Source organism: Theobroma cacao, chromosome 6 (assembly GCF_053813885.1).
Source record: "Theobroma cacao isolate CCN51 chromosome 6, ASM5381388v1, whole genome shotgun sequence".
NCBI classification, from domain to species: domain Eukaryota; kingdom Viridiplantae; phylum Streptophyta; class Magnoliopsida; order Malvales; family Malvaceae; genus Theobroma; species Theobroma cacao.
Window position 1 is genome coordinate 27,026,854 of NC_142644.1, and position 22,487 is coordinate 27,049,340.

The 22,487-nt window shown below is 33.9% G+C and overlaps 4 protein-coding genes, 1 non-coding gene and 2 pseudogenes across 8 annotated transcripts; 4 read left to right on the forward strand and 3 right to left on the reverse strand.

Moving 5' to 3' along the window:
* Positions 1-278: 278 nt before the first annotated feature.
* LOC18596413 (GDSL esterase/lipase At4g16230-like) lies at positions 279-4,676 on the reverse strand (annotated as a pseudogene). The gene is made up of 6 exons (XR_016027105.1): positions 4,535-4,676; positions 1,853-1,936; positions 1,549-1,607; positions 1,124-1,348; positions 784-1,036; positions 279-678 (listed from the first exon to the last, which is right to left on the reverse strand). The product of XR_016027105.1 is annotated as a GDSL esterase/lipase At4g16230-like (transcript).
* LOC18596414 (peptidyl-prolyl cis-trans isomerase FKBP17-1, chloroplastic) lies at positions 4,330-7,019 on the reverse strand. Of its 2 annotated transcripts, XR_016027106.1 has the most exons (5): positions 6,682-6,880; positions 6,417-6,539; positions 5,575-5,691; positions 5,110-5,244; positions 4,330-4,871 (listed from the first exon to the last, which is right to left on the reverse strand). XR_016027106.1 is itself a non-coding variant. In XM_018123102.2 (4 exons), exons 3-4 carry the CDS (start codon positions 5,656-5,658, stop codon positions 4,752-4,754), a joined length of 204 nt encoding a protein of 67 aa, XP_017978591.2. In that variant the 5' UTR covers positions 5,659-5,691; positions 6,417-6,539; positions 6,737-7,019; the 3' UTR covers positions 4,330-4,751. The 2 variants fall into 2 exon arrangements, 1 of the variants encoding a protein (XP_017978591.2); XM_018123102.2 differs by lacking the exon at positions 5,110-5,244 and having other exon boundaries at positions 6,737-7,019.
* A 155-nt stretch (positions 7,020-7,174) lies between these two features.
* On the reverse strand, positions 7,175-7,247 carry TRNAK-UUU (transfer RNA lysine (anticodon UUU)). The gene has a single exon. It is a non-coding gene; the product is annotated as a tRNA-Lys (tRNA).
* A 2,388-nt stretch (positions 7,248-9,635) lies between these two features.
* LOC18596415 (exocyst complex component EXO84C-like) lies at positions 9,636-15,136 on the forward strand (annotated as a pseudogene). The gene is made up of 7 exons (XR_016026893.1): positions 9,636-9,945; positions 10,546-10,639; positions 10,771-11,813; positions 12,494-13,003; positions 13,621-13,788; positions 14,436-14,566; positions 14,641-15,136. The product of XR_016026893.1 is annotated as an exocyst complex component EXO84C-like (transcript).
* A 369-nt stretch (positions 15,137-15,505) lies between these two features.
* LOC108662575 (uncharacterized) lies at positions 15,506-17,619 on the forward strand. The gene is made up of 4 exons (XM_018123106.2): positions 15,506-15,919; positions 16,017-16,109; positions 16,693-16,874; positions 17,158-17,619. Exons 1-4 carry the CDS (start codon positions 15,763-15,765, stop codon positions 17,218-17,220), a joined length of 495 nt encoding a protein of 164 aa, XP_017978595.2. The 5' UTR covers positions 15,506-15,762; the 3' UTR covers positions 17,221-17,619.
* A 1,450-nt stretch (positions 17,620-19,069) lies between these two features.
* On the forward strand, positions 19,070-19,992 carry LOC18596416 (protein PHLOEM PROTEIN 2-LIKE A9-like). The gene is made up of 3 exons (XM_018122945.2): positions 19,070-19,220; positions 19,303-19,382; positions 19,467-19,992. Exons 1-3 carry the CDS (start codon positions 19,167-19,169, stop codon positions 19,846-19,848), a joined length of 516 nt encoding a protein of 171 aa, XP_017978434.2. The 5' UTR covers positions 19,070-19,166; the 3' UTR covers positions 19,849-19,992.
* Positions 19,993-21,277: 1,285 nt separating this feature from the next.
* On the forward strand, positions 21,278-22,426 carry LOC18596417 (lectin-like). Its single transcript, XM_007024859.3, has 3 exons — positions 21,278-21,625; positions 21,750-21,871; positions 21,965-22,426. The coding sequence occupies exons 1-3, from the start codon at positions 21,347-21,349 to the stop codon at positions 22,332-22,334; spliced, it is 771 nt and encodes a 256-aa protein (XP_007024921.3). The 5' UTR covers positions 21,278-21,346; the 3' UTR covers positions 22,335-22,426.
* The last annotated feature ends 61 nt before the right edge of the window (positions 22,427-22,487 follow it).

Below are 22,487 nucleotides of genomic sequence, written 5' to 3' on the forward strand. Positions count from 1 at the left end.
TTTGCCTATATATATGTAATATGCTGGTCACTCTCGATTTTGCAGAGGCGGCACAGCTGTAATAGGCAGTCTAGAAAAGGAAGAAATGGCATTGTAAATACCTCCCAAATATATATCCAAAATGGAAAAATTTATTACTAGATGTTCTCTTTAATTGACTTGGATAATTCAATCCTTAACTGTATCAGAAACAGCTGCATTCGAAATGGATGAAAGAGAAAATAGACAGCAAATATATGACATGTTCATCATTTCCCTAATCTACACAAGTAGTATGGGTCAAATAGGGATAGCTTGATTCAAACGTATTATGAATTGAAATGTTACCTATGTATAGAGGGATTTCTTCATTGTTACTAAAAAATGATACTAATACTTTTATTATTTAACAATTCATGGATGCCAACCAAATTTTTCTGCACATTTTATTCAGTGCATTGATTTCAATGGGTAGCTTAAGAATTAGCAAGCTGCCGGATGTTCATGGGTGAAACATATTAATGTCTCCATCAAATACGTGCTTTGCTGCAATCAAGTTAGCAGGTTCTGTTAGATGGTATGGATCCCAAAATATATACTTGGTTCCGTTTGGACAAACTCGTGATAAGATCACAGAAGGCATTCAACCACCAGGCTTCCCAAGCACTCGACAACAAGCAGAATCTGCATTCTCGATTCCTGAAAAACACCCAGAAAGGGAAAAATAAAAGAGCAGAAGAATGCGAATTCAAGGCATTTCGAATTTCCAAATTTCCAGTGTCAAGAGGGAAAATGTGAAATCACCATATGATTTATAATTTTGTAAGATATCTTCTAGTGCCGCGTAAGTATCTTGGTAAACAAATGTTGACCCTGCAAGACTTGTTGTAAGCGTTGTGAGCAAGTTCTTCAGCCTAGTGTTGTATAACTTGGATAGTTGATTTACACGTGCAACAACACAATCGTCTGTAGAAAATCTATCCCTCTGATTAGGGGTGCACCCAACGGGACGGGAATTAGTCACTGCAATCTCTCTGGCATCCAAATTATAAAGAGACTACATGGCAGAATTGAATATTGCGCAATTAGATTTTTGTTATGTAACAAATAGTAGAAATGTGAGTTAGCGAGAAGAAAAATTTACTGTGAGTTGGGATCTGAATTTGGAAATCATATCATCGAAATAAATACTATCATCATCATGAGATGAGGAAGCCGCCTTATCGAAGACTACATTTGCGCCTTTTATAATAATGTAGAGTGCTTGTCTAAGCAGTTTTCGAGCTGCTGCTGCACCGATTCTTGAGATGATGTCTTGCCTTGTCTTTGCGAAGTTATTGATTTGTGCATCCATGCAAATATGAGCACCCTACAAAATAGTAATGCAGATATTTCCATTCATCAAGTTCGTATGAAATCTTCACCTATCCCTGGTTCCTTTGTCCTTCCCTATAAAAAGAGATACTTCAAGGCATTGTGTTTAGTTTTTTACAAGTATTCCTACATACATCTTGAACCCCTACCCCTACCCCTCCTTTCTCAATAAATGGAATAAGAAAGAAATCTTACGTATTTTGATCCGGTAGAGAGTTAAAAATTCTTGATCCAGAAAAAGCATAGTTGACACCCTTCAAGTATCAATATCTTAAGTTATTCTGATATATTCGTCTAGTAGTGATAATCTGGCCTTAATTTAGAAATAAGTAGCAAAAAACTTGCCTATAATGTCAACAACTGTTAACTGTCAAAAAAAAAAAATGTCAACAACTGTTCTAGCATTAGTGTACCGTCCGGATGGACATCCTTTCACAAAGTCAATACCATTTGGACACGTTGGCTTTGCAATTGTGTTAATGTAGAAGTTGTTCCCTACCTCCACCAGAGAATCTCCAAACACAAACATAGCAGAAACTTTCTTTGCAGAGCAGATGCTTGGTGAGAAATGGATTGCTAAAATCTGATACATTGCAGAAACGATGATAAGCCTGTTCAGCATGGTGCCCGTGTAGCAAAAATGTGCAAGAAAACCAGAAAGATACTTTATAATTTATATATTGTATGGATCTCTATATCTAAGCTTTGCAGAGGTAGTTTTTCAGTTTTATATTTATAAACCAACCTGCCAGCTGAAAGGTGGCGATACGCTGGAGTTGTGTTAATTGATGGAATTTAATAATAAATTAAGCAAGAAGCATATATAAGTAGCTAGGAACTAGGATATAGGAGTATGGTAAAGCAATAATGATTCCAATGGCTCCAATATGCACTCTAAAACAGATGATTACAACCACAAATGATCATTTACGTACCCCAATTATTATCAAGTGCAATTGATGAAAAGCTTTTATTCATTTACATTATCAGAGATAAGTTATGATTGTGCTAATACATATTACTTTTACAGGTTTCATGCATATTTACTCTGTTAAGGCTTGCATTTGATTCAAAAAGTTCGGGTTTTCTATTTTTCTCACATTTGCAAATAATTCAAGTATAAGCTGCAGTGACAGATAGGAATATTGTAATAGATGTGTTCATAGGCCACATTCTTTTTGACATTTCGGCTCTTAAATAAATCTGAACCTAACAAGGGTTCTCTTCATTTTTGGCATGTGCATGCAATATTTTCATTTAAGAAAGCAGTAATTTAGTACACAAACGATGAGAAACTTAATCAGCTAGCCCATAGGTGGGAGGAGAAGCCTAAGAGAAGTCCAAAGAAGAAACATAAACCAAACTCACTGCACTACGCAACTAAACATGCAAAGACCCAAAAGTCTGATTTAGAATCAGAATCTAACATCTACTATATGGAATAACAAACTAGGCCTGGATCAAAGGTAAATGTAGCACTGTTTGTCTGCTGGCTGTGGCTGAATTGAAAATTTATTGTCAGAACAAAAATTATGGTTTTGGAATTTTTTTCTCATTAAATGTTAATTTAAAGTAACATCCAAACATCTAGTTGATTGATTGATACATGATATCTTGTTTAAAAAAAAAGTTAAAATCCTCTTTTTCCAAATAAAAAAGAAAAACGGTTAATTTGAGGCAGAAATGCTAGACTATTTGAGACTGAAGTTGCAGCCCATGCAAAATTTTCAACAACTTAAACATGACGTCACACCAGCGCTATAGCACTATAACTAATGGTCCCTACGAAACGATACATGATTTTTTTTTATTATATAATTGAAAAGAAAGAATTCGAATCTTACTCTTTAAGCAGGAGATAATGAATCAACCAATTAATCAAATGCTCGAGTGCGAAACGATACATGGTTTCATCTGCCACACTATCTTACTTTTTCGACAACAACAGTGCTATTGGGAATAAGCCGGTGGTGGTTAGAAGATTAGCACTGAAGGAACCATGCACAATGCTTAGTTTAATATTCCAGTGATATACGATAAGAATTTGCTCACTGCTAGTGATTTGTTTTCAATTTAACGAGAATGGAGTAAATAGGCTGCTGACTCTCGACTTTGCAGGGGAAGGCGCAGCTTTAATAAGACATCTACAAAGCACAAGAAAGAGTGGTGCACACATTTTTCAAATATCCTAAATTACAAAACCATTACATCTTGTCTTTGTAGGTAAATCTATTTACATTTTTTTTTATTTTGATTATTTTCAAATAATATTCTGTAGTTCTTTTTTTTTTTTAATTAGCACCTTATGGATATATATTTCTCAATTAACATATAGTGACTAACTTCTGTTCTCAAAAAAGTTAATCTGTAATATCTTACTCAATAAAATTTTTAAAATATTTTTAATTCAACGTTAACCTATTTGTTCATATTTAAGGATATTTTTAAAATTTTATTAAGCAGAATTAATAGCCAAACAGAATAGAAATAATTTGCATAATGTTTATTGAAAAACAAAAAAAAAATGTCTTGTGAAAAAAAATTGAAACCACAGAGAATTTAGGTAGAGTTTACCCTTTAATCATCGATTTAGGTACCTTGGAAATGGATGATAAATAGCTTTCAAAAAATTTAAAAAAAAATGTTATCCTTTTAGTTTGGTCTGGCATATGGCCACATATTTAAGTTCCCAGAGCTAAATATTGATGGGGTGAAACATGCAGTCTCTAGGGATCAGTTATGCCAGTTAGAAACATGATTAGACATAGATCTAGAGGGATTCCCCCTTAATTAATAGTCTTGATTTGCATATTGAACAACTTCCTTACGGTTTCAGATGATGCCAGGTATATCCTTAGTTCAAATTCTTATGTGCAAACCAATGAAATTTCATGGAAGAAAAAAAAATAGTCAACAGAAAAGGCTATCAGTTTAGAAAAATGTTAAAAGTCAATATCTCAGAGGTTATAACCATACTGACTGTAAAATTTTCTACCTTGATCTCATAATCTAGAAAATGGGACAAGAAATCTCATGTTCAAATGAAAAAATATATAATCGAAATACAGGATCTTTGTCACTATAGTCCTCTAAAGTGATTCACTGATTTCCTTCTAACCTCAGATTAACAATGTCTGAAACATAGAGATTTGTGGTTCAAGAAGCAGAGGAAATGAAATACCTGCATTCACCAGCAATCATCTCCATGCTGGACGTTTGCAATAAAACACAGCTTCTTGAGCTGAATCTATGGTTGGAAAACTAAGGAACAAATTGCACATCAAAACGTGATATAATTTTTGGTTATATGAGCTGCTTTGTGCTGCTATACTATATAACAAGAATCTGGATGCCATAGAAGTTAATCTTTCAGTGCTATAAAATGGAAGTTGAGTTTACTAGTGCCTTAGGCTGATCAACTCAATATCAAATATGAGGGTACCCAATGTTGAGCCTTCTCCATTCGCAAGGCGGGTTGGATTGAAAATGGTAGTAAACAGCCTCTGCCTGTCAAAGAACTATAGCAGAACAGAAGACAAGTAAACATTGGTAAGTGGTAACAGCCAGATCAGAGTACTATAGCTAAAAGAAAACCATGTCAAAGTAAAGGAAACATTCATTTTAGTCAGGTTTTAGCAATTCTACCATCTTAAATGTTTGTATCAGCTAAAATGTGTTCCTATCAGTTAACTATAAATACCAACTGAAATATACAAATTACTGAATAATGAATATCTTCAATTTCTCTAAACATACCTTCATTTTGGAAAAAACATTTTGGTAATCATGAAAGAATTTGAGTCCAAGTTCCTTTACTAAGGAATCATGAAGATGAACCTATGTTTCTATACCACTGTATCCAGCAGTCTCCATGGTCCTTTCCTGATATCACTGGCAATGCTACTCAACGGTTATTTTCAGAGAACATAAATTTTTCCCCTAAATTCATCACCCTACAGTGAAATTAGACCAAAGAATTCATAACTCATACATATTCCTCAGAGCTGAAGACTTCTCAAGATTGAAATCTCTTTTTCATTTTTTTTTTTTGTCCTTTTGGCTGAAGTTTTTTGTATACTTAAATGAAGGCTTGGAAACATTAATCAGAATAGTAATAGTAGGGAGTTCCAAATTGGAAATTAAGAGAAAATAAATTCAAAATGATGAAACAACGGAAATGTAAAGGTCCAAAAAAAAGAAGTGGGCAACAACATTACATACATTAGGAGGAATAGGTTCCTGCGAAGTGTTCTGATATCCTTGTGAGGGAGGAATGATAACTCGACGAGTACCACCTACTTGCATTGATCTGACAGCTGCTTCAATCCCAGAAATGACCTACATTTATTTTTTTGAGCCAAAGTTACTGCTGTAATATGGCTGCAGACATTCAAAGTAGATCGATGTAATACAATAGCCATAACTTAATGAAGGAGATTTGACTTGAGATCTTATTCTCCTTAATTATAGACTATGATCATTGACTAATTGCTATGATTAACTTCTAATTCCTTAGTCTAAGGCATAATTAATGCCTTTACATTAGACAGCAATTTATTGTAAATATGTCTTTCCTTTGTATTACCATCACAACTGGTATTTAAGCACAACATGCCTATCAATAAAATCATCAAATAGAGTATTCAAACTCTTCATAACTCAAACTTGAACTGATATGGATTAGCAAGTCAGTGATATCTAGTAAATGGTGGTGAACTTGAAAACCATATTAGTTGGGATCTAATAAATACCACCCAACTCTATGTACCCAAATTGGACTTGCTAGACAATAAAAAATTAGGCCAGTGAATATCAACCCATAGTCCCACCTAATCCTCCCTCCCTTCCCTTAAACCCCAACAATCTTTCACTGCGGGTGGAATTCATTCCAATTCAATCCTGTGTATGTTTTCGTTATAACCATTCAAAATTACAAACAGAAAGAAAGCAAAGAACATTATTGGTTAAGGTAGTTTATTTAGACCTTCAGCTTCACATCAATACACGATATCAGCTAGCTACTAAAACAATCAAAACCCTGTTAAATGTTCTGACAAACTTACCTTCCCGGAACCAAGGGTGAAGACAAAAGGAATTGGTTCCCCGATGCCATCTTTATGATCATACGTAGAATCAAACCGCCACCCCTGCTTTGCTGCCAGCCTTCCATAGTAATGTATCACAACCTTTTTCATTACATTTCATACTCAACAATTAGATATGCGAGAAGGCCATTTAAACTTTATGTGATGTGACTAAGTGCATGCATTCATAAACAAAAACAAAGAGTCCTTTATTACACACAAAAATATAAAATTCTTAAGTTACCTGGAAGCCCAAGGTGTAATAATAAAAGAAATATACTAACAATTGAAGAAAGGACCTGGTCTCCATCGACCGGAGTGGCACCGGTGCCAGGACGGAGGTCCAAGGCCTTGACACCACCGGAGTTAGGGAGGTCGAAGAAGTCGGTGTTAATGGCCGATTTTGAAAGAGCAGAACTATAAAATGACAAGATTAACGAAGAAATGGTGGTGGTTGCTATAGACACTGATAATGTTCTCCTTGAACTTCTTGTTGAAGACAAAGAAGAAGATGAGGGGTGAGGAAAAGTTGCAGAGATAATCGGTGATGATGCTGGAGTTTCCCGGAAAGGTGATGGAGGGTGGGGTGGTGGGAAGCACGGAGGTGAGGTGATGATGCATAGCAGTGGATCAGCAGCATTATCTTCTTTGTTTGATTGTAGTTGGACTCAAAGAAAAGTATCCTACCTATTAAATTTTAATTAAATTTCAAAAAAATAAAATAAAAAGGAAAAAAACGCCGTCTGTGGGAATCGAACCCACGACCACGTGGTTAAAAGCCACGCGCTCTACCGGCTGAGCTAAGACAGCTGTTGTAAGGCCAACAAAGACAATTTTTTTTACCCTTTACACTTTGACCTTTTTAGTCTAATAAATTTGTGAATTTTATTTGTATGCTAACATAAAAAGTGAGGTTATTGACATGCCAACAACTTCAATTTCACAAAGAGATAGAGGTTGGAATATTGCCTAGCATGGGTTCCTCTCCTATTGTTCTTCCGTCTAGTAGTTCATAATTAAACTTTTTGTGGAGTGTGATGAAAAGATATTAGCTACGTAATACTATTAATTATTGATGTCAGATGTTTAAAATAAGTTTAATATTTTAAAATTTTTAAATAAAAATTTTTGACTTAATATATAAAAAGATCTCTAAATTATTTTAAAAAATTTAAATAAATTCTTATATTTTTAGTGTATTTAATGAAGCTCTTATACTTTTATTTTGAGCCAAATATATTATTGTATTTTTATTTTGAATCAAACAAGTTCTCATTTTTTTTTATTTTGAGTCAAATAATATCTTATAACTAATGATTGATTTAGTTAAAATATTATTTATCATTGTATATCATACAACACTAACGTGACATAGTAACATATTATAATTGATGATAATATAGCATGCTAACATATTATAATTAATAATGACATGACATGTTAATTTTTTATAATTACATGAGAATGTAATATTACTATCCACATTAATGTCATGTCAATATCACGTGGATATAAAATGATAAGTGATATTTTGATTAATGATAATTAATTAATCATTAATTATAAGACTTTATTTGACACAAAATAAAAGTAAAGAGATTTAAAAAAAAAGTATAAAAACTTGATTAAACATAATTTAAAAAAAGACTTATTTGAATTTTATTGAATAGTTTAAAAGCTTATTTGAGTATTATGCTAATATTTATTCTTTATTGTGTTTAATTAAATTCTTTTTTTTAGTTAAATAAATTTTAATAATTAATTATTCATTAATTATTATTGATCAAAATCTTACTTATCATTTTATATTATATGATGCTAATATGACATATTATAATAAATAATGACATGATATATTGATTACTACACAATGGTTATGTGATATTTTTACTTTTTACATTAATATGACATCAATCATATAAATATGAAATGATAAATAATATTTTGATTAAAATAAAAATATAAAAATGAGGGTTAATGTAAGAGAAAAATAAATTTTTATTTGAATTTTTTTAAAAATAATTTAGGTGATATTATGTTTTTAAAATAAATTGGAATTTTCATGAATGATTATGGGTAGCTTGCTAATAGCATGAATGTGACGCAGGCCCGCCTAGGGTGACGCCATCCAAGCAAGAGCTTTAAGCTCTCAATTTGAGGAGATTTCAATTTTAAAAAAGATTTATAATTTTATAATAATTATAATATAATTAATTATATTAAAAAATATAAAAATAAAAAATAATTCATATTTTTTTTATTTTTAATTATGTACCTAATAAATTTTAATTTTCTATTACTTCTTTATTTCTAGAATACTATTAATTCTCAACTATATTATTTTATTTTTAATAAACTAACAGTTACATATATTTAATCATTTCCAACAGTTATTTTTTTTCTTAATTATTTCTCTTATTTCCAATCAACATATTTAATGATTTATAATAGCTATTTTTTTCCTATATATAAAACTAATTATTTTTTTCAATGTATAATATCTACTTTTGAAATCTTCCTTTCTCATTTACTCTTTCTTCTTTTAACTTCAATTTTTCTCTAAAAAATACACAAGATGTCTGTTCTTTTATTATTTTCATAAAGTTGTGAGCCTCATTTACGATTTACAATAAGCATTCAACAATTAAGTACTATTGTTATAATATTTACAGATTTTTTACTTTAATTTAGATTTATATTATATTGTTATATTATTTTTATTTTATGTGATGGTTGATTTATTTGAATTAAAAATTTTGATTATTGATTTTATATTATCTATTTAAAAAATATAAGATAATTATAATAGTTAAATATTTTTAAAATAATGTTAACAATTTCAGTAAGTGTCGTTTCAAGATAAATAAGTTTTTTAAAATTAAAATTAATAAAATTTTATTTAAGATCAATAATATTTCAAGAAAGATTAAATTAATTGACTGTATTATCAATTGAAAAAAAAATATTAAAAGAACTTAATTATAAAAATTTAATTAAAAATTTTATATTTAAAAAAAAATTAAAAAAATAAAATTTTAATAAAAAAATTTTATTTAAATATTTTACTTTAAATCTTTAAATTTATTGAACCGCCTTTGTGACTCATTTCACAAAATTAGTTGCAATTCCGAAAGGTGAAGTGGTAAAACTAAATACGAACGTCCCACACAAGGCCCAAAGTGGCAAAAGCCAACAACAAAATATTACATGTTCTCTTCGCGGGCTGCTCCTCGGTCCTCACCAAACTACTACATTTTTTATCTCTTCTTACTTGATCCTGCTCATTTCGAGCTCTTCCTCTTTGCTCTGTTTAATATTTCAGACTTTCTGTTTCACTCACTGAAGGTTGAAGAAACATATATCTGAATTCCCACAGATAGAAAGAGGAGGGTAACCCCCAAAAGATTGAATAATGGAGAGCACTGAAGAAGATGACTACTTCCCATCTATTGAGAGCATCACTCCACAGTCCAAGATTGATTCTGTTCATCAATCTCACACTGAAAAGGTCATTTTTTTCCACCCTCTGCATTATTCCTTCTATTTTTTTTTGCTTGTTTCCCAGAAATTGGAAAATAAAAGTAGTTTCTTTCTATTTTCTCTGGTTTGCTTGTTCGTTTCTTTCAAACTTTGGATGCTAGATTCTAAGTTGTGGGTTTTGTTATGCTTTGTCGCCCATTTTTCTACGTGAGCATTTGCTTATAATTATATCTTTTACTGTAGATTTGTTCTCTAAAATATGGGTTGGTCCTATTTCTAGTCAAATTTCAGGGAAAAATGTAGCTTTATTTTCTACATTTTCTATCTAGGAAGTGAAAAATAAAAGGTCTTTCCTGGGATTTCGTTACATGGGTTTTTGCTCACTCAGCTTAATCAATCAAAATCACCTATGTATTTGATGGAATTGTAATTATTAATCTGTATTGTTATATGTTTTATTAATTAAACACTAGAAAAGTCTCTCTATTTCCCTGATTTTTCATGCCCAAAGTTTCTCCTTTTACGAGCATGAAATTACCTGGTTTCAACCATCATCACCAGATTTGATGTTTTCTCATGTTCTTTATTGCTAGTGTAGCATGTAATATGGGATATTTTGATAATGCAGGGAATGAGAAAACTCTGTTGTGAAAGTTTGGATCTGAAGATGCTGTGGAGAACTTATGTGGGAATATGCGCACAAAATACTTGGCTTTCTTGAGGTAAAATAGAAGTGTTCCTGTTCACCTTTTAATGATAAATGAAAATAAAGTTGAAAAGTTTTGTAACTATAGTTCTACTAATTATTTTATCTATTTCAAGTGTGTATGATTGATTGTAAGTGTAATTGTAGAATATCCGAAGAAGTTGTTGAAATGGAGCATGAACTGATTGAGCTGAGAAAGCATATCTCTTCTCAAGGGATTCTTGTGCAGGATCTAATGACTGGGGTGTGCTGTGAATTGGATGAGTGGAACTGGGCAAATGCTGATATGAATGACACACCGCCAGACCCTGAAATTAGTGAAGTTCAAGATCCCTTGGCAAATAAAATGGATGATCACAAGAAAATATTCCTTGAGAAAATTGATGTTCTTTTGGCTGAACATGAAGTTGAAGAAGCCCAGGAAGCTTTAGAGGCTGAGGAGTGAAACTTTCCTGAGCTAAAAGGTTCTGGATATTCTTCAACTGAAGCATCCTCTTACAAGTCTTCGTTTCTAGAAAGGAAGGCAATGCTTGAGGATCAGCTTATTGAGATTGCTGAACAGCCTGCAGTTAGTACTAATGAACTAAAGAAGGCATTATCTGGTTTGATTAGGCTTGGGAAAGGTCCTTCAGCACATCAATTACTTTTGAAATGCAGTGGTTCCCGCCTGCCAAAAAACATTGAGGTTTTTCGTTGTTCATGTTCTGTCTGCCCGAAGACATTTCCTGCCACACTGTCTAGGCTTGTTTTTTTCTATGATCTCGTTGACAACTAGAGAATCTGGCTTGATATTTGGTGACAATCCTGTTTATACCAATAGAGTTGTTCAGTGGCCAGAGTGGGAAATTGAATTTTTTGTTTGTTTGGTGAAGGACAATGCACCTTCTTCAGAAACAGTTTCTGCTTTACGTGCAGCTAGCATTTGTGTTCAGGATAGCCTTAACTACAGTTCAAGGCTGGAATCGCAGGGGTTGAAAATATCAAAGTTGCTTCTGGTGCTCTTGCGTCCTTACATAGAGGAAGTGCTGGAGTTGAATTTTAGGAGGGCTAGAAAGGCTGTTTTTGACTCAATAGAAGTTGAAGAGCACTTGCCTATGTCACCTCACTTTGTGTCTTCTTTGTCGGCTTTTGCAACTTCATTAGATAGTGTGCTCGTAGACAGTGGAATGAAATTTTTGTATATTATGGCTGTAAGTTGGTCTTTTTTCCAAGTTTAAAAGGTTATTTCTTTTGCGTGTTTGCACCTCAATCACCATAAATACTTCATTCGTTTCAAAATGTTAAGATGTAAACAATTGTGACCTAAAAGTGACACTTTTCTAGAGATAGAGGCTGAAGAATTGAGATACAATATTACTGCATATGATTGAATTTAGGTATTATGAAGAAGTAATCTGTAGTTCTTTACTACTTTTTATCAAATTAAATCACATTGAGAAAGTGCTTGAAAGAAAGGCTCTGCCATTATAGGTACAATAAGTACAAGAGAAGCATCTCAATATGGAATTTTAGAATTAATTCACATATGGGTGCAGGGCATTTTTGCCTTTGCATGCTTTATCTTTTGTTTTTTGGTTTTGTTTAATTAATTAATTAATTTTAAGTATTATTCCTTAGTCTTTCATTGGCAGATGGACGCTATACTAAAAAACACAAAAAGTAGCTGCAACATATAAAACTTATTAGTATGCATGGTATGTTTTGAATTTTAACATTGTGGCTTTTAGCTATAAAGATCTATGTATGCAACAACTACAAAGTGTAGAATATTCTGCATGCCAGTATCCAGGAATGAAACAATAAGTCTACTGTTCTTTTACTTCTCAAATATTTTAGTGATGCAATGCTAAAGTTAAAATGTCATGGACAGGATATTTTGGAACAGCTTACGCCGCTGGTTGTTTTGCATTTTGGAGGAAATGTACTAACTAGAATTTCACAGCTGTTAGATAAGTATATGGATGCACTAATTAGAGCCCTGCCTGGCCCGTCTGATGATGACAGTCTTACTGAGCTGAAACAGACCATACCTTTTAGAGCTGAAACAGATTCAGAGCAGCTAGGTATTCTGGGAATAGCATTTACAATTATGGATGAACTGTTACCTAGTAGGGTAGTTAAAATTTGGAGTCCAAAGAGTGAAAACCAGGAACCAGGAAATGAAAACATTGTTCCTAATGCAAGCACCACTACAGAATTAGAAGATTGGAGGCGCCAGCTTCAGCACTCTTTTGACAAGCTCAGATATCACGTTTGTAGGCAATATGTTTTGAGTTTCATCTATTCAAGAGAAGGCAAAACACGACTAAATGCACAAATTTATTTGGGTGGAGATGGAGAAGATTCACAATGGGACACCCTGCCTTCTTTGCCATTTCCGGTAATCTCACTAACTTCCCTTACGGCACAAGAGTTCTTCCATTTCCTTTAGATGCTGCACATGGAAGAGTTTATTTTGCTTTCCATGTTAAGCTTATTCTTTTTTATCTTTAGAATTAGGGTAGTCGTTATATCTTTAGGTAAACACAAATCATTTAAATTCTAGAATATTTAGTTATTTTGTCTTATCTGTAATTTCTTAAGAATCTCCCCTGCACCTTTTATTACTTTCTTTTTTTATCAGATTATACATTACCAGTATGGTTTACAGTTACATATATCTTTTGGTTTCTTCAATTTAGATAACTTGTTAATCTGTTTTAGTGCATGAATAGCAATTAAATTGCAAGCTCTTTTATTTTCCTTCTGCACATAAAAATGCAAATTGTATGTATATTGGCATGTAAAATGTGTTATGTGATTCCATGTGAGAAGCTGTATTTATAAGTTTCACTTCAGGTGTCAATAGAAATCGTTCTCCTATATTGGCATGTGAGGACTTATCTGTCATCCATCCATGCAAAATTTGGACATGTTACACGCTTGACTGAAATCATCTCTTGCTAATTCTGAACCTTTGTTTTATTATCATTGCGGGCATTATTTTCAAAGCTACAGCAGTTAGCAACTGTGGATGGAGATGTGCTACTTGGAAAAGAGAAACTGCAAAAAATTCTGCTTGCTAGACTGACAGAGACTGTTCTAATGTGGTTGTCCGATGAGCAGGAATTCTGGGGTGTGTTTGAGGATAAATCCACTCCACTTCAGCCACTTGGATTATAGCAGGTAAATTTTTTTTCCATGACAGTTTTTTGTTGGTTCTGAAGCATTTCTATCTCCTTTTGAATATTATCACTTTTGAAAGTTATCATTGTATCCTTAATTTAAATCTCTTTCCTTCTAGTTTTGTGGTTGATCTTTACCATAGATCGCAGGATTTATTTACAATTTTAATATCATGTTAATGTTCTGAACAGTTTTCTGCAATTGTGCACTCAATGATGTATATCATTGTCAGCTATGTTTATGTTCTGACTAATTCACATAGTGTGTTTATCCTCATCTTCTGCCACTTTTGCAAAAATTCTTTTCTGTTATTTCATCATTTGAAAGTGGCTTCACTTAACCTTCTAAGTAAATCTTTTCTGTAGATTTTGCTGTGTAGTATATACATGATACATGAGCTGCTGCATTTTTTTATTCTGTTTAATGCCATGTGGTATTTGTTGAGGCCCGTTGTACCTCTAGATGATAAAATTATCTTGCAAAACCATCTTGGCAACTCCATGTTTAATCTGTTTGTTCCTTGGCCTCAAGGTATTCATGTGTAGACAAACCTGGCAATAGAAGGCCCTTGATTTGGCATTGTAATTTTATATGCCTATAATGCTGTCACTGCCCTATTAAATTCTATTTTGACTTTGTTTTGGCAGTTAATTCTTGATATGCATTTCACTGTTGAAATAGCTTATTTTGCGGGTTAGCCATCTAGGCATGTGCACCAGATTGCATCTGCTGTAACTGCTCTCGCAATCAGAACCTTCACTGCCAGAGAAGTTGAAAGGTACGCATCCTTCCCATTCTGATATTCTGGTTCTTACCTTCACTTTCTGCTGGCAACTAATTTTGCATTGGCAGTGCACTCCCTGAGGACGAATGGTTTGTTGAAACTGCAAAATCTGCAATAAACAGGCTTCTAATAGTAGCATCTGGCTCAGACACATCTGAAATTGATGATGATCACATTATGATACATGATGACATCGGCTCAGATTCTGCTTCATCCCTATCATCAGTAAAATCCTTTGAATCATTTGCTTCTGCTAGCATGGGTGAACTCGAGAGCCCTAATTTTATTGATCAAGAAGGCTAGAAGTTGACTATAGGTAGACGAAATGTGGTTCTCATCCCAGACGCAGAATGTGCTACTGTAATTGTTTACAGAAACCGATATTTTCTTATCACGATTTTGAGCATGCAGATTCAGATACCATCGCTTAGAAGCAGAAAGTAACCTAGGATTTGTGTTCACAGATGTTGTAGTTTATTGTATTTTGTTGTATCTTGTATTAATTGTTTTGTCAAATAGGGGCTTTGAGCCTTCGATATTCAAGATATATATAGAATTCACTCAGCTTCCAAGTTTTGCTCTTCTTTAAGGACACTCTTTCAGAGAAGCCATTCTGCTCAGCCTTTTCAAAACTATTAACATCATGATCCATGAAAATGACATAAAGGTGCAAGTATGGCGCTTCCTCCTAACCCTGACCAATTTGGTTTGTGTCTATTGTCTAAACATTTGAAATAATAAGCAAACTTGTGAATAATAATTATGTTATGTATGCAGGCATGAGGGTGACTGAATATACTCAAATCTTACATCCCACTACAAGTTACAAGTCACTTCAGATCTCCACCACTAACGCAGCTTCAATTTCGGACTTTTGCTATATCTATCCTCTCATCACCACCTTGAAAATTCTTTGCAATTTCAAGTTCAATGCTAACAAAACTAAAATCAGTTCTATTATTATATTATCTTTTTCATATATTGACCATTTTTAATAAAATATTTTAGAAAACAGAGGAAGTAAAGGGGATTTAAAAAAAAAAAAAAAAAAGCACCCAAAGCCGGGCCAACTAAGCGCGGGAAAAATTAACTTTAGTGCAGAGCAGGTGAGAACTGAGAAGTCATAGAAAAGCCTGATTTTTGAGGCTTGGAGAGAATTAGGGTTAGGGTTTGAATTGAAAAGGGGAAAAATGGAGGAAGATAAGGGAACAACAGGAAAAATAAACCTACGCCAGAAAGACAAAGAAGAGGAAGTAAATATAAGTGGTCAAGTCCATCACCTGCCATGCTGCATCAAATTCAATGGTCCTTGCTCTGTTTCCCAATACTTCAGACCCAAAGCCAAAGGTATCCCCTTTTCCTCTATGTTTGCTTCTCATATATAAATTTTATGCAAAGGTAAAGATTTGATTTTTTTTGTTGGGTTTTATTTTATGTTAAGCAGGGATGGAAATTGATGGGTTAGCAGTAGAGGAAGCACATTTTAGAGGAAGGAAGCTTCAAGGAACTACTATTTCTATTCCAAATGGATATTCTGGTATTTTTCCTTTTTTTTGGATTTGTTTTTAATTAATTCCCATGTTTTATTTTGTTGGAAAGATGAATTTTTTGTGATGCTGTGGATTTCAATTTTGAGTTCTAGTTGTATGTTTGGGATATGGTTGATCTAAGCATGTAACACTGGAAACTATGAGAACTTTGTTGATAACAATATTTCAAGCCTATTGAATTTGAGGAGGATAAGCTAAGAAATTATAATGATTTGGAGAATTAATAGTTTTCAATTTACAAGGAAAAGATTATCTGCAAAACAATGAGCAAGATATTGCATTGTCATTGATTTATTGGATGTGGTCTTGTGTTTTTCCTTTTCTTGAATCGGTTAATGAGAGTGAAAGGTAGTGCTTGCCTGGAGACAAATGCTCTACTTGGGTGCTCTGAACATTCTTGTTTTTGCTTCACCTGTGTGCATATTATTTGATCAATTTTAGGAAGTTGCACTGGTCTTGCAGTAGGCTTTGTGCTCCAACTATACCAATATTAAAAGATGTGTTGACATAGTGTTAGGTTTCATTTTCCGTTTCTTCTTAGAGTCTTCCTATTTTCTGGTTGTTCTGCAGGCTTTGTTCTGGGAAAGAACAACTCTGGCAAAAGAAAAGCTTGTAATGTATCTGAAGGGAGCTTGAACAGCTGGCAAATGAAAGCAAAATTTGATAAATTAACATATTGGAATCATGATAGTCCTCCTTCAAAGGATGATGCCTTCTTGCGTTCTTTTCATTGGTTTGCTGTTGCAGAAGCTGTAAGTTTCTCTTTCTTATGCTACATAATGCTACAGAAATATTCATTTATACTGATCATTTTGGCCCTAATTATCACTTTTACATTCTTTCGCATTTAGTCCAAGGATATAGGCAAGCCTGTGTATCTAGTCTAAAAATTAATAGTCTAGTCAGTTCAAATTGTTCCATTCTTGATTAAGTTGGCTGTGGTCTTGGTTGAAGTTTGAATTATTTGTTTATGATGTATCAAACCACATAGATCATATCATTCTTCCCACCTTAATTGAGAATCATATCTTGCAGCTGCACAAACCAGTAAAAGCTGAAGATTTGACTGCTGCTTCTATTGCTTTGGAAGAGAAATGACTGAGCAATAGCGACATGTGTGGAGCATCTTCTGATCTTTAGCACCGTTTTTCTTTCTTGTACCGGTTGTTGAGAAAAAATTGATAGGCTGATAGAGAAAAATGGAGAACATCCCGTAATCTTCATCTATGGTATTGCTGTACTGGTCATTCGCAAAGTAGTTTGTCTAGTCAAAATTAATTATCACTTTGCAGAAGGGCACAAACTAGGGAAAAAATTTGGTTAAAGTGTGTATAGGTTGTTCTGTTCAGGTTGGACAAAAGCATAGATGGGTTGCCAATTAATGTAGACGTTTCACAACATCGGATGTAGCTGCGTAACTTGAACCCGAATGGGCCCTGTAAACCTGATACTGTCAACTCTTACTGTATCTAACTATTTTTTCTTTTCCCCTGGCAATTTCTTGACAAAATATGTAGAGTGAATTTAGTAAACTCTTAAGGGCACAATGCAGCTGATTTTTTTTTGTGGGGGGAGTCAATAACTGAAGTTAATTCCTTCTCTTTTCTCCTTTTCCTTGCTGAGAAGGTTTAGAACCATTGTAGGGGACTAAAAAGATGAATGCCTGGAATCTTGTGCTGGAACCAATGTCCAATGATGTGTGCCATTAAAGGCAAGACAGGTACAAAGAAACTAGGAGCAAAAGTCCAAGACCAAGAGTAGGCATTAAGCTAAATGCATCCGGAAGGCATATTTGCTAACACATGATTCACGTTGGTTCTGCGCATGCTGTCAAAAAGAAAATTGCAGTAAAGAAATAGTTGGAGGAGAAAAGCTTCTAGAGCCAGAATATACTCGAAATCACCAGGAAATTAGTTATATATTATTATCGTCTAAAGTTTAGAGGGAGACAGGCAGGGCCAGGATTATAATACAAATCCGTTTCATTTTCGGAACAAATGCATGTATATCCGAGTAAATTTAGGCCAATAAACAAAGGTTGATTTTGAATATGTCTTTTACCTTTAGAAAGGTGATTACTTTTTGAGTTGATAAAAACACCATGCAAGAACGCTGTCAGCAGATCAAGCTGCTATGTCTTTTCGTTAACAAGTCCACGCGGTAAACCTGCTGGCAACATCACATCCAACGAAGAACAAAGAGAAACAAAGCAAGGCAAAGGGAATTTGATATAATGATTCTTTTCAAACATAACCAATCCCTTTATTCCATCTCGACGAACTAATTTTGAGGAGAATTCCAACATGAGTGATGGGTGTGGGCGAGGCATCAAATTCTCAATTGAGGATCCGCCGGCTTTAAATCAAGAAATGTAATGTAAAAACTTTAAGCTGTTGAAGAATAAAATTCTACTACTTGAAAACTGAAATCCTATTAAGAAAATTGTATGTAGCTTATATTTTACGTGACAGAGATATATACGTACACATGTAAATCTTGAAAAGATATTAATGATAAGGAAAAAGAATTATTTTGTTGTTTATTCTCTTTTCTGTTTTTTGGGGTGGACCATGAGGAGGATTTCAGCTTCAACTTGTTCAAAACCAAAGTGTTTACTTTATATATTCTTAATAGATTTGATCATGAGTTATAGATGGAGGACTGATTAGCCCTATTTATATATTTTTTACAATTATTTTTCACTCTAAACATATATATATAATACTGGAGGTGGAAACTTCATCGGATATATAAGTAATAACATTTAAGAAAAAGACATGTTAATGACCTAAATAATACTAATTATAATAAATAAAGATACCCTTCTTTCGGTAAAGTTATAATGGGGCGTTTACTTGATTCTTTTCGTTTTCCAACTTGTTTCGGTGTGCTTTCCTTTGAGAGGTCATATTCATGAATGCAGCAAAATAGAATTCCTTCCTACCTCACACCCTCTTTTTCCTGCGTATAAAATCACTTGCCTCACCGTCACATTCATTTCAAATTATATAGGCCCCTTCGCCTTCAGCACTAACATATTCACAATGGCTACCAAGCCTCATCATGATGCAGACGGTGGCCCTATAACAGATGAGCAGGTAATTAAGTGTATATATGATTGCCTCTTTCTAACTCAATACATAAAATCTTGAAATCCAATAGTAAAAATTATTTTTGCAGGGTGTTTATAGATTTAAACCCAGAGCATTTAACATTGTATGGGGAAATGACAATCGCTACTGGCGGATTCCATCGACGCGGTAAGAATTAATTAATGAATGTTACTATATAATTTGATACTTTCTTTGTTTATGTTGTTTTGAGTGCTAAAAATTTTATTGTAGGAGTAATAATGATGAAGTTGCAGAGCTGGTTCAAGTGTCCTGGCTTGAAGTAACCGGTTTAGTCGAACTACGACCTTTGAAAACCTATCAAGTTACCTTCACACTGAGCTTCAAAGAGGATGCATTTGGTTGGAACGGGAGCCCTGTTTTCTTGATGGCTAAGGTAGGGAAGAAGGGAAAGTACAAGTGGAGAAGGCTAAAGGAACTGGAATCCCTTCCTAAGGTACCGACAGAAGTTCCAAGCAACAGTGAGCCGTTCCTTGTTGAAGTTCCGGATGATGTTCCTGACAAGAGGCTTTATTTCGGTTTGTATGAAGTGTGGAGCGGGAAATGGAAGGGAGGTTTGAGAGTTCACGGAGCAACCGTCAAGGAAAAGAAGTGAAGCAAGATATAGATATATTGGTATATATATATATATAGGTGTGGCATGGTTTTATTTTGTATTGCATATGGTAGATCATGAATAAATGGGACTGAGTTGTAAGTTTCATAACAAACTGAAAGAATAACAGCCACATTACACTTACCTTCTTTGCTACCAGTTTGTATGAATATAGATTGGGTGGATACTATAGTTGCACTTCATTTGTCCCTTAATTAATTTCTGAGGGATCTAACCAACTTGGAATGCCAGTTTGATGCCTTTACATTTCGCATTCATCATGACTTTAGGCAAGCTTTACTATATATATATAATCCATGTGCAAGTATACAACAAACTTTTCTTTGAATTTCTTCAAAGGCGAATTATCCTATTACTGTGGAAAATCCATGGTCCTTTTTGTGTCTTGGAGATTAAACCAAGATCGAAAATTTGTTGCCATTAATGTGTCTTTATTTATATATATATATATATATATGTATATAAATTAGTAGGTAGTTGTACATATCTTATTGGTTAATTATGTGGTGTTTAAGATTTAAAGGTGCAGTGTTAATTATACAAGGATAGAAATAGATCCTAAATGTGCATCAAAATATAAATTGACACACCAAAGTTATTAAATCATAACCTAGCCATAAATTTACAGCCATCAGCATTAGTGAATGAGGCTTAAGGTGATATATATATAGGTTCAAAGCCATCAGATGGATCCTGCACAAAGAGAGAAAATTTTCACCGGAAAAGTCTGTTTTAATCCAATTCCAAATAAGCTGTCTCCAGGCATACTACTACCAGCTGGTTGAACCTCTTCTAGATAGACTTGCTTGGTTCTTTAACATTTCATATGGTAACTAGCTAAATAAATCTCTTTGATCTAGCAATTCATCCGACGCGAAGCTTGCAAATGATATGGATCTGTAACAAAATACTAAAACTTAAGCAGGTTCTCTTTTTTTTTAAAGAGTTACTGTCAGACAAGTTTCATTAATCCCTTATTCACTTCTTCTCTCTCAGTACGGCATACTGACAGGATATACTTGCAGACAGATATATTAAAACTTAAGGCTGCTGCAAAAGCAAACCTGTTGGCAAAGCATCTTATCCTGTTTGCTGTAGCATAAAGCAACTGCCAGATGCCGATGATCTCCTCTAAATTCGACACACAACTTCGCGTAAGGAATATATAGACTGGACTGGATGGCTGCCTTATCACAGAATCAAAAACTTTTTGGATGTAAAAGACAATGGAAAACGAACCCTTCTTTTGAATTTTCTAACTATTATCCTATTCAAGCATGAAATTCCCATGATCTATCAATTTTATATTAGAGTTTAAAAAAAAAAAAAAACTTTTCTTGCTTATTTATTTAATAAAGAGTTTTATTTTCAGTTGTCAATTTATATGAATAGATCATTGTAGTGATGGGAAGTTAATTATTTCACTCTGTCATGCTATAAATAGTCTTCCATTGAAGGAGGATAACTCGAATTAAAGATGGGGGCTTCAGAGTCACAAGTCTCGGTACCAAATGTAGAAAACAATATTGTTAAGCCACAGAACCAGGAAAACCATGCCCAGCCAATGGCAAAACCAGCACACCCGGAGCTTGTTGATGCCAAAGCCAAGGCTATGGAGAAAACAGAGGCAATTATACAACTTCCACAGAACTACAAAGCCATCTTGAGAGATGCCGACTCACCTGTTGAGAGCTCCTCCGTGGATAAGTTGCTTTCTCAGCTCCATGCCGGGGTTTACTTAAACCAAAAGAGAAAGGTAGTTAAGTCCTATATATGTTACTTTTAAAGATCTCATCTTTTATTCGAAAATGAATTTCCATTTACGAATAGTTAAATGGAAGAAGAGTTTCACGACTTTGTTGGTGCCATTGTTGTTGCAGAAGTACTGGGTGGATAAGAAGTCAAACAAAAACTGTTTCATGTTGTTTGCAAGAGATCTCTCAATCACTTGGGCGGAAGACTACCGTTACTGGCACTGGTCAAACCAAAAAGAAACAAACAGGTTGCGGAAGATTTATTATCCATATCAGAATCCCTACTGAATTCATAGTTCTAGCTCCAAGGCTTTCCTAAACGCAAACTTTTGATTTTGCAGCGATGTGTTCATTGATGTTGCCGAACTTCTACAAGTGTGTTGGCTAGAAATACATGTGAAATTCGATGTGGCAAAGCTGTCACCGGGAACTTTGTATGGAGTTGCGTTTGTGTTTATGTTAAGAGATGAAGCATTTGGATGGGAATTTCCAGTGAACTTCAGAGTCACTCTCCCAAATGGATACAAGGTTGAACACAAGGTAAATTTGATGACCAAGCCGAAAGAAGTATGGATCGAAATCCCTATCGGAGAATTTACAACTTCATCCCAAAGTGTTGGAGAAATAGATATTTACTGTCATGAATATGAGATAGGGAACTGGAAGGGCGGACTTATTGTTAAAGGAGTTTCCATTCTGCCGAAGAACTAAGTTATAAATTAGTATTTTCACAGAATAAATATCTGAAAGAAGTACTGTAGTTTTTACGTCAACAATGCATCAAACAAATAACTCTGTATCTACGCTGCACAAGCAGTAAGGCTCAGTTCCCTGCTTTTTATGTTCAAAAGGTAAGTTGCTTCG

Excerpts from the sequence above, each read along its gene's own strand:
- LOC18596414 (XM_018123102.2), bottom strand. The coding sequence starts at position 5,658 with ATGCAAGTAGGTGGTACTCGTCGAGTTATCATTCCTCCCTCACAAGGA. Across the intron at positions 4,872-5,574 it reads AGGAACCTATTCCTCCTAAT|TTCTTTGACAGGCAGAGGCT; the intron begins GTATGTAATGTT and ends GTTCTGCTATAG.
- LOC108662575 (XM_018123106.2), top strand. The coding sequence starts at position 15,763 with ATGGAGGAAGATAAGGGAACAACAGGAAAAATAAACCTACGCCAGAAA. Across the intron at positions 16,110-16,692 it reads TATTCCAAATGGATATTCTG|GCTTTGTTCTGGGAAAGAAC; the intron begins GTATTTTTCCTT and ends GTTGTTCTGCAG. Across the intron at positions 16,875-17,157 it reads GGTTTGCTGTTGCAGAAGCT|CTGCACAAACCAGTAAAAGC; the intron begins GTAAGTTTCTCT and ends CATATCTTGCAG.
- LOC18596416 (XM_018122945.2), top strand. The coding sequence starts at position 19,167 with ATGGCTACCAAGCCTCATCATGATGCAGACGGTGGCCCTATAACAGAT. Across the intron at positions 19,221-19,302 it reads GCCCTATAACAGATGAGCAG|GGTGTTTATAGATTTAAACC; the intron begins GTAATTAAGTGT and ends TTATTTTTGCAG. Across the intron at positions 19,383-19,466 it reads TGGCGGATTCCATCGACGCG|GAGTAATAATGATGAAGTTG; the intron begins GTAAGAATTAAT and ends ATTTTATTGTAG.
- LOC18596417 (XM_007024859.3), top strand. The coding sequence starts at position 21,347 with ATGGGGGCTTCAGAGTCACAAGTCTCGGTACCAAATGTAGAAAACAAT. Across the intron at positions 21,626-21,749 it reads ACTTAAACCAAAAGAGAAAG|AAGTACTGGGTGGATAAGAA; the intron begins GTAGTTAAGTCC and ends TTGTTGTTGCAG. Across the intron at positions 21,872-21,964 it reads AACCAAAAAGAAACAAACAG|CGATGTGTTCATTGATGTTG; the intron begins GTTGCGGAAGAT and ends TTGATTTTGCAG.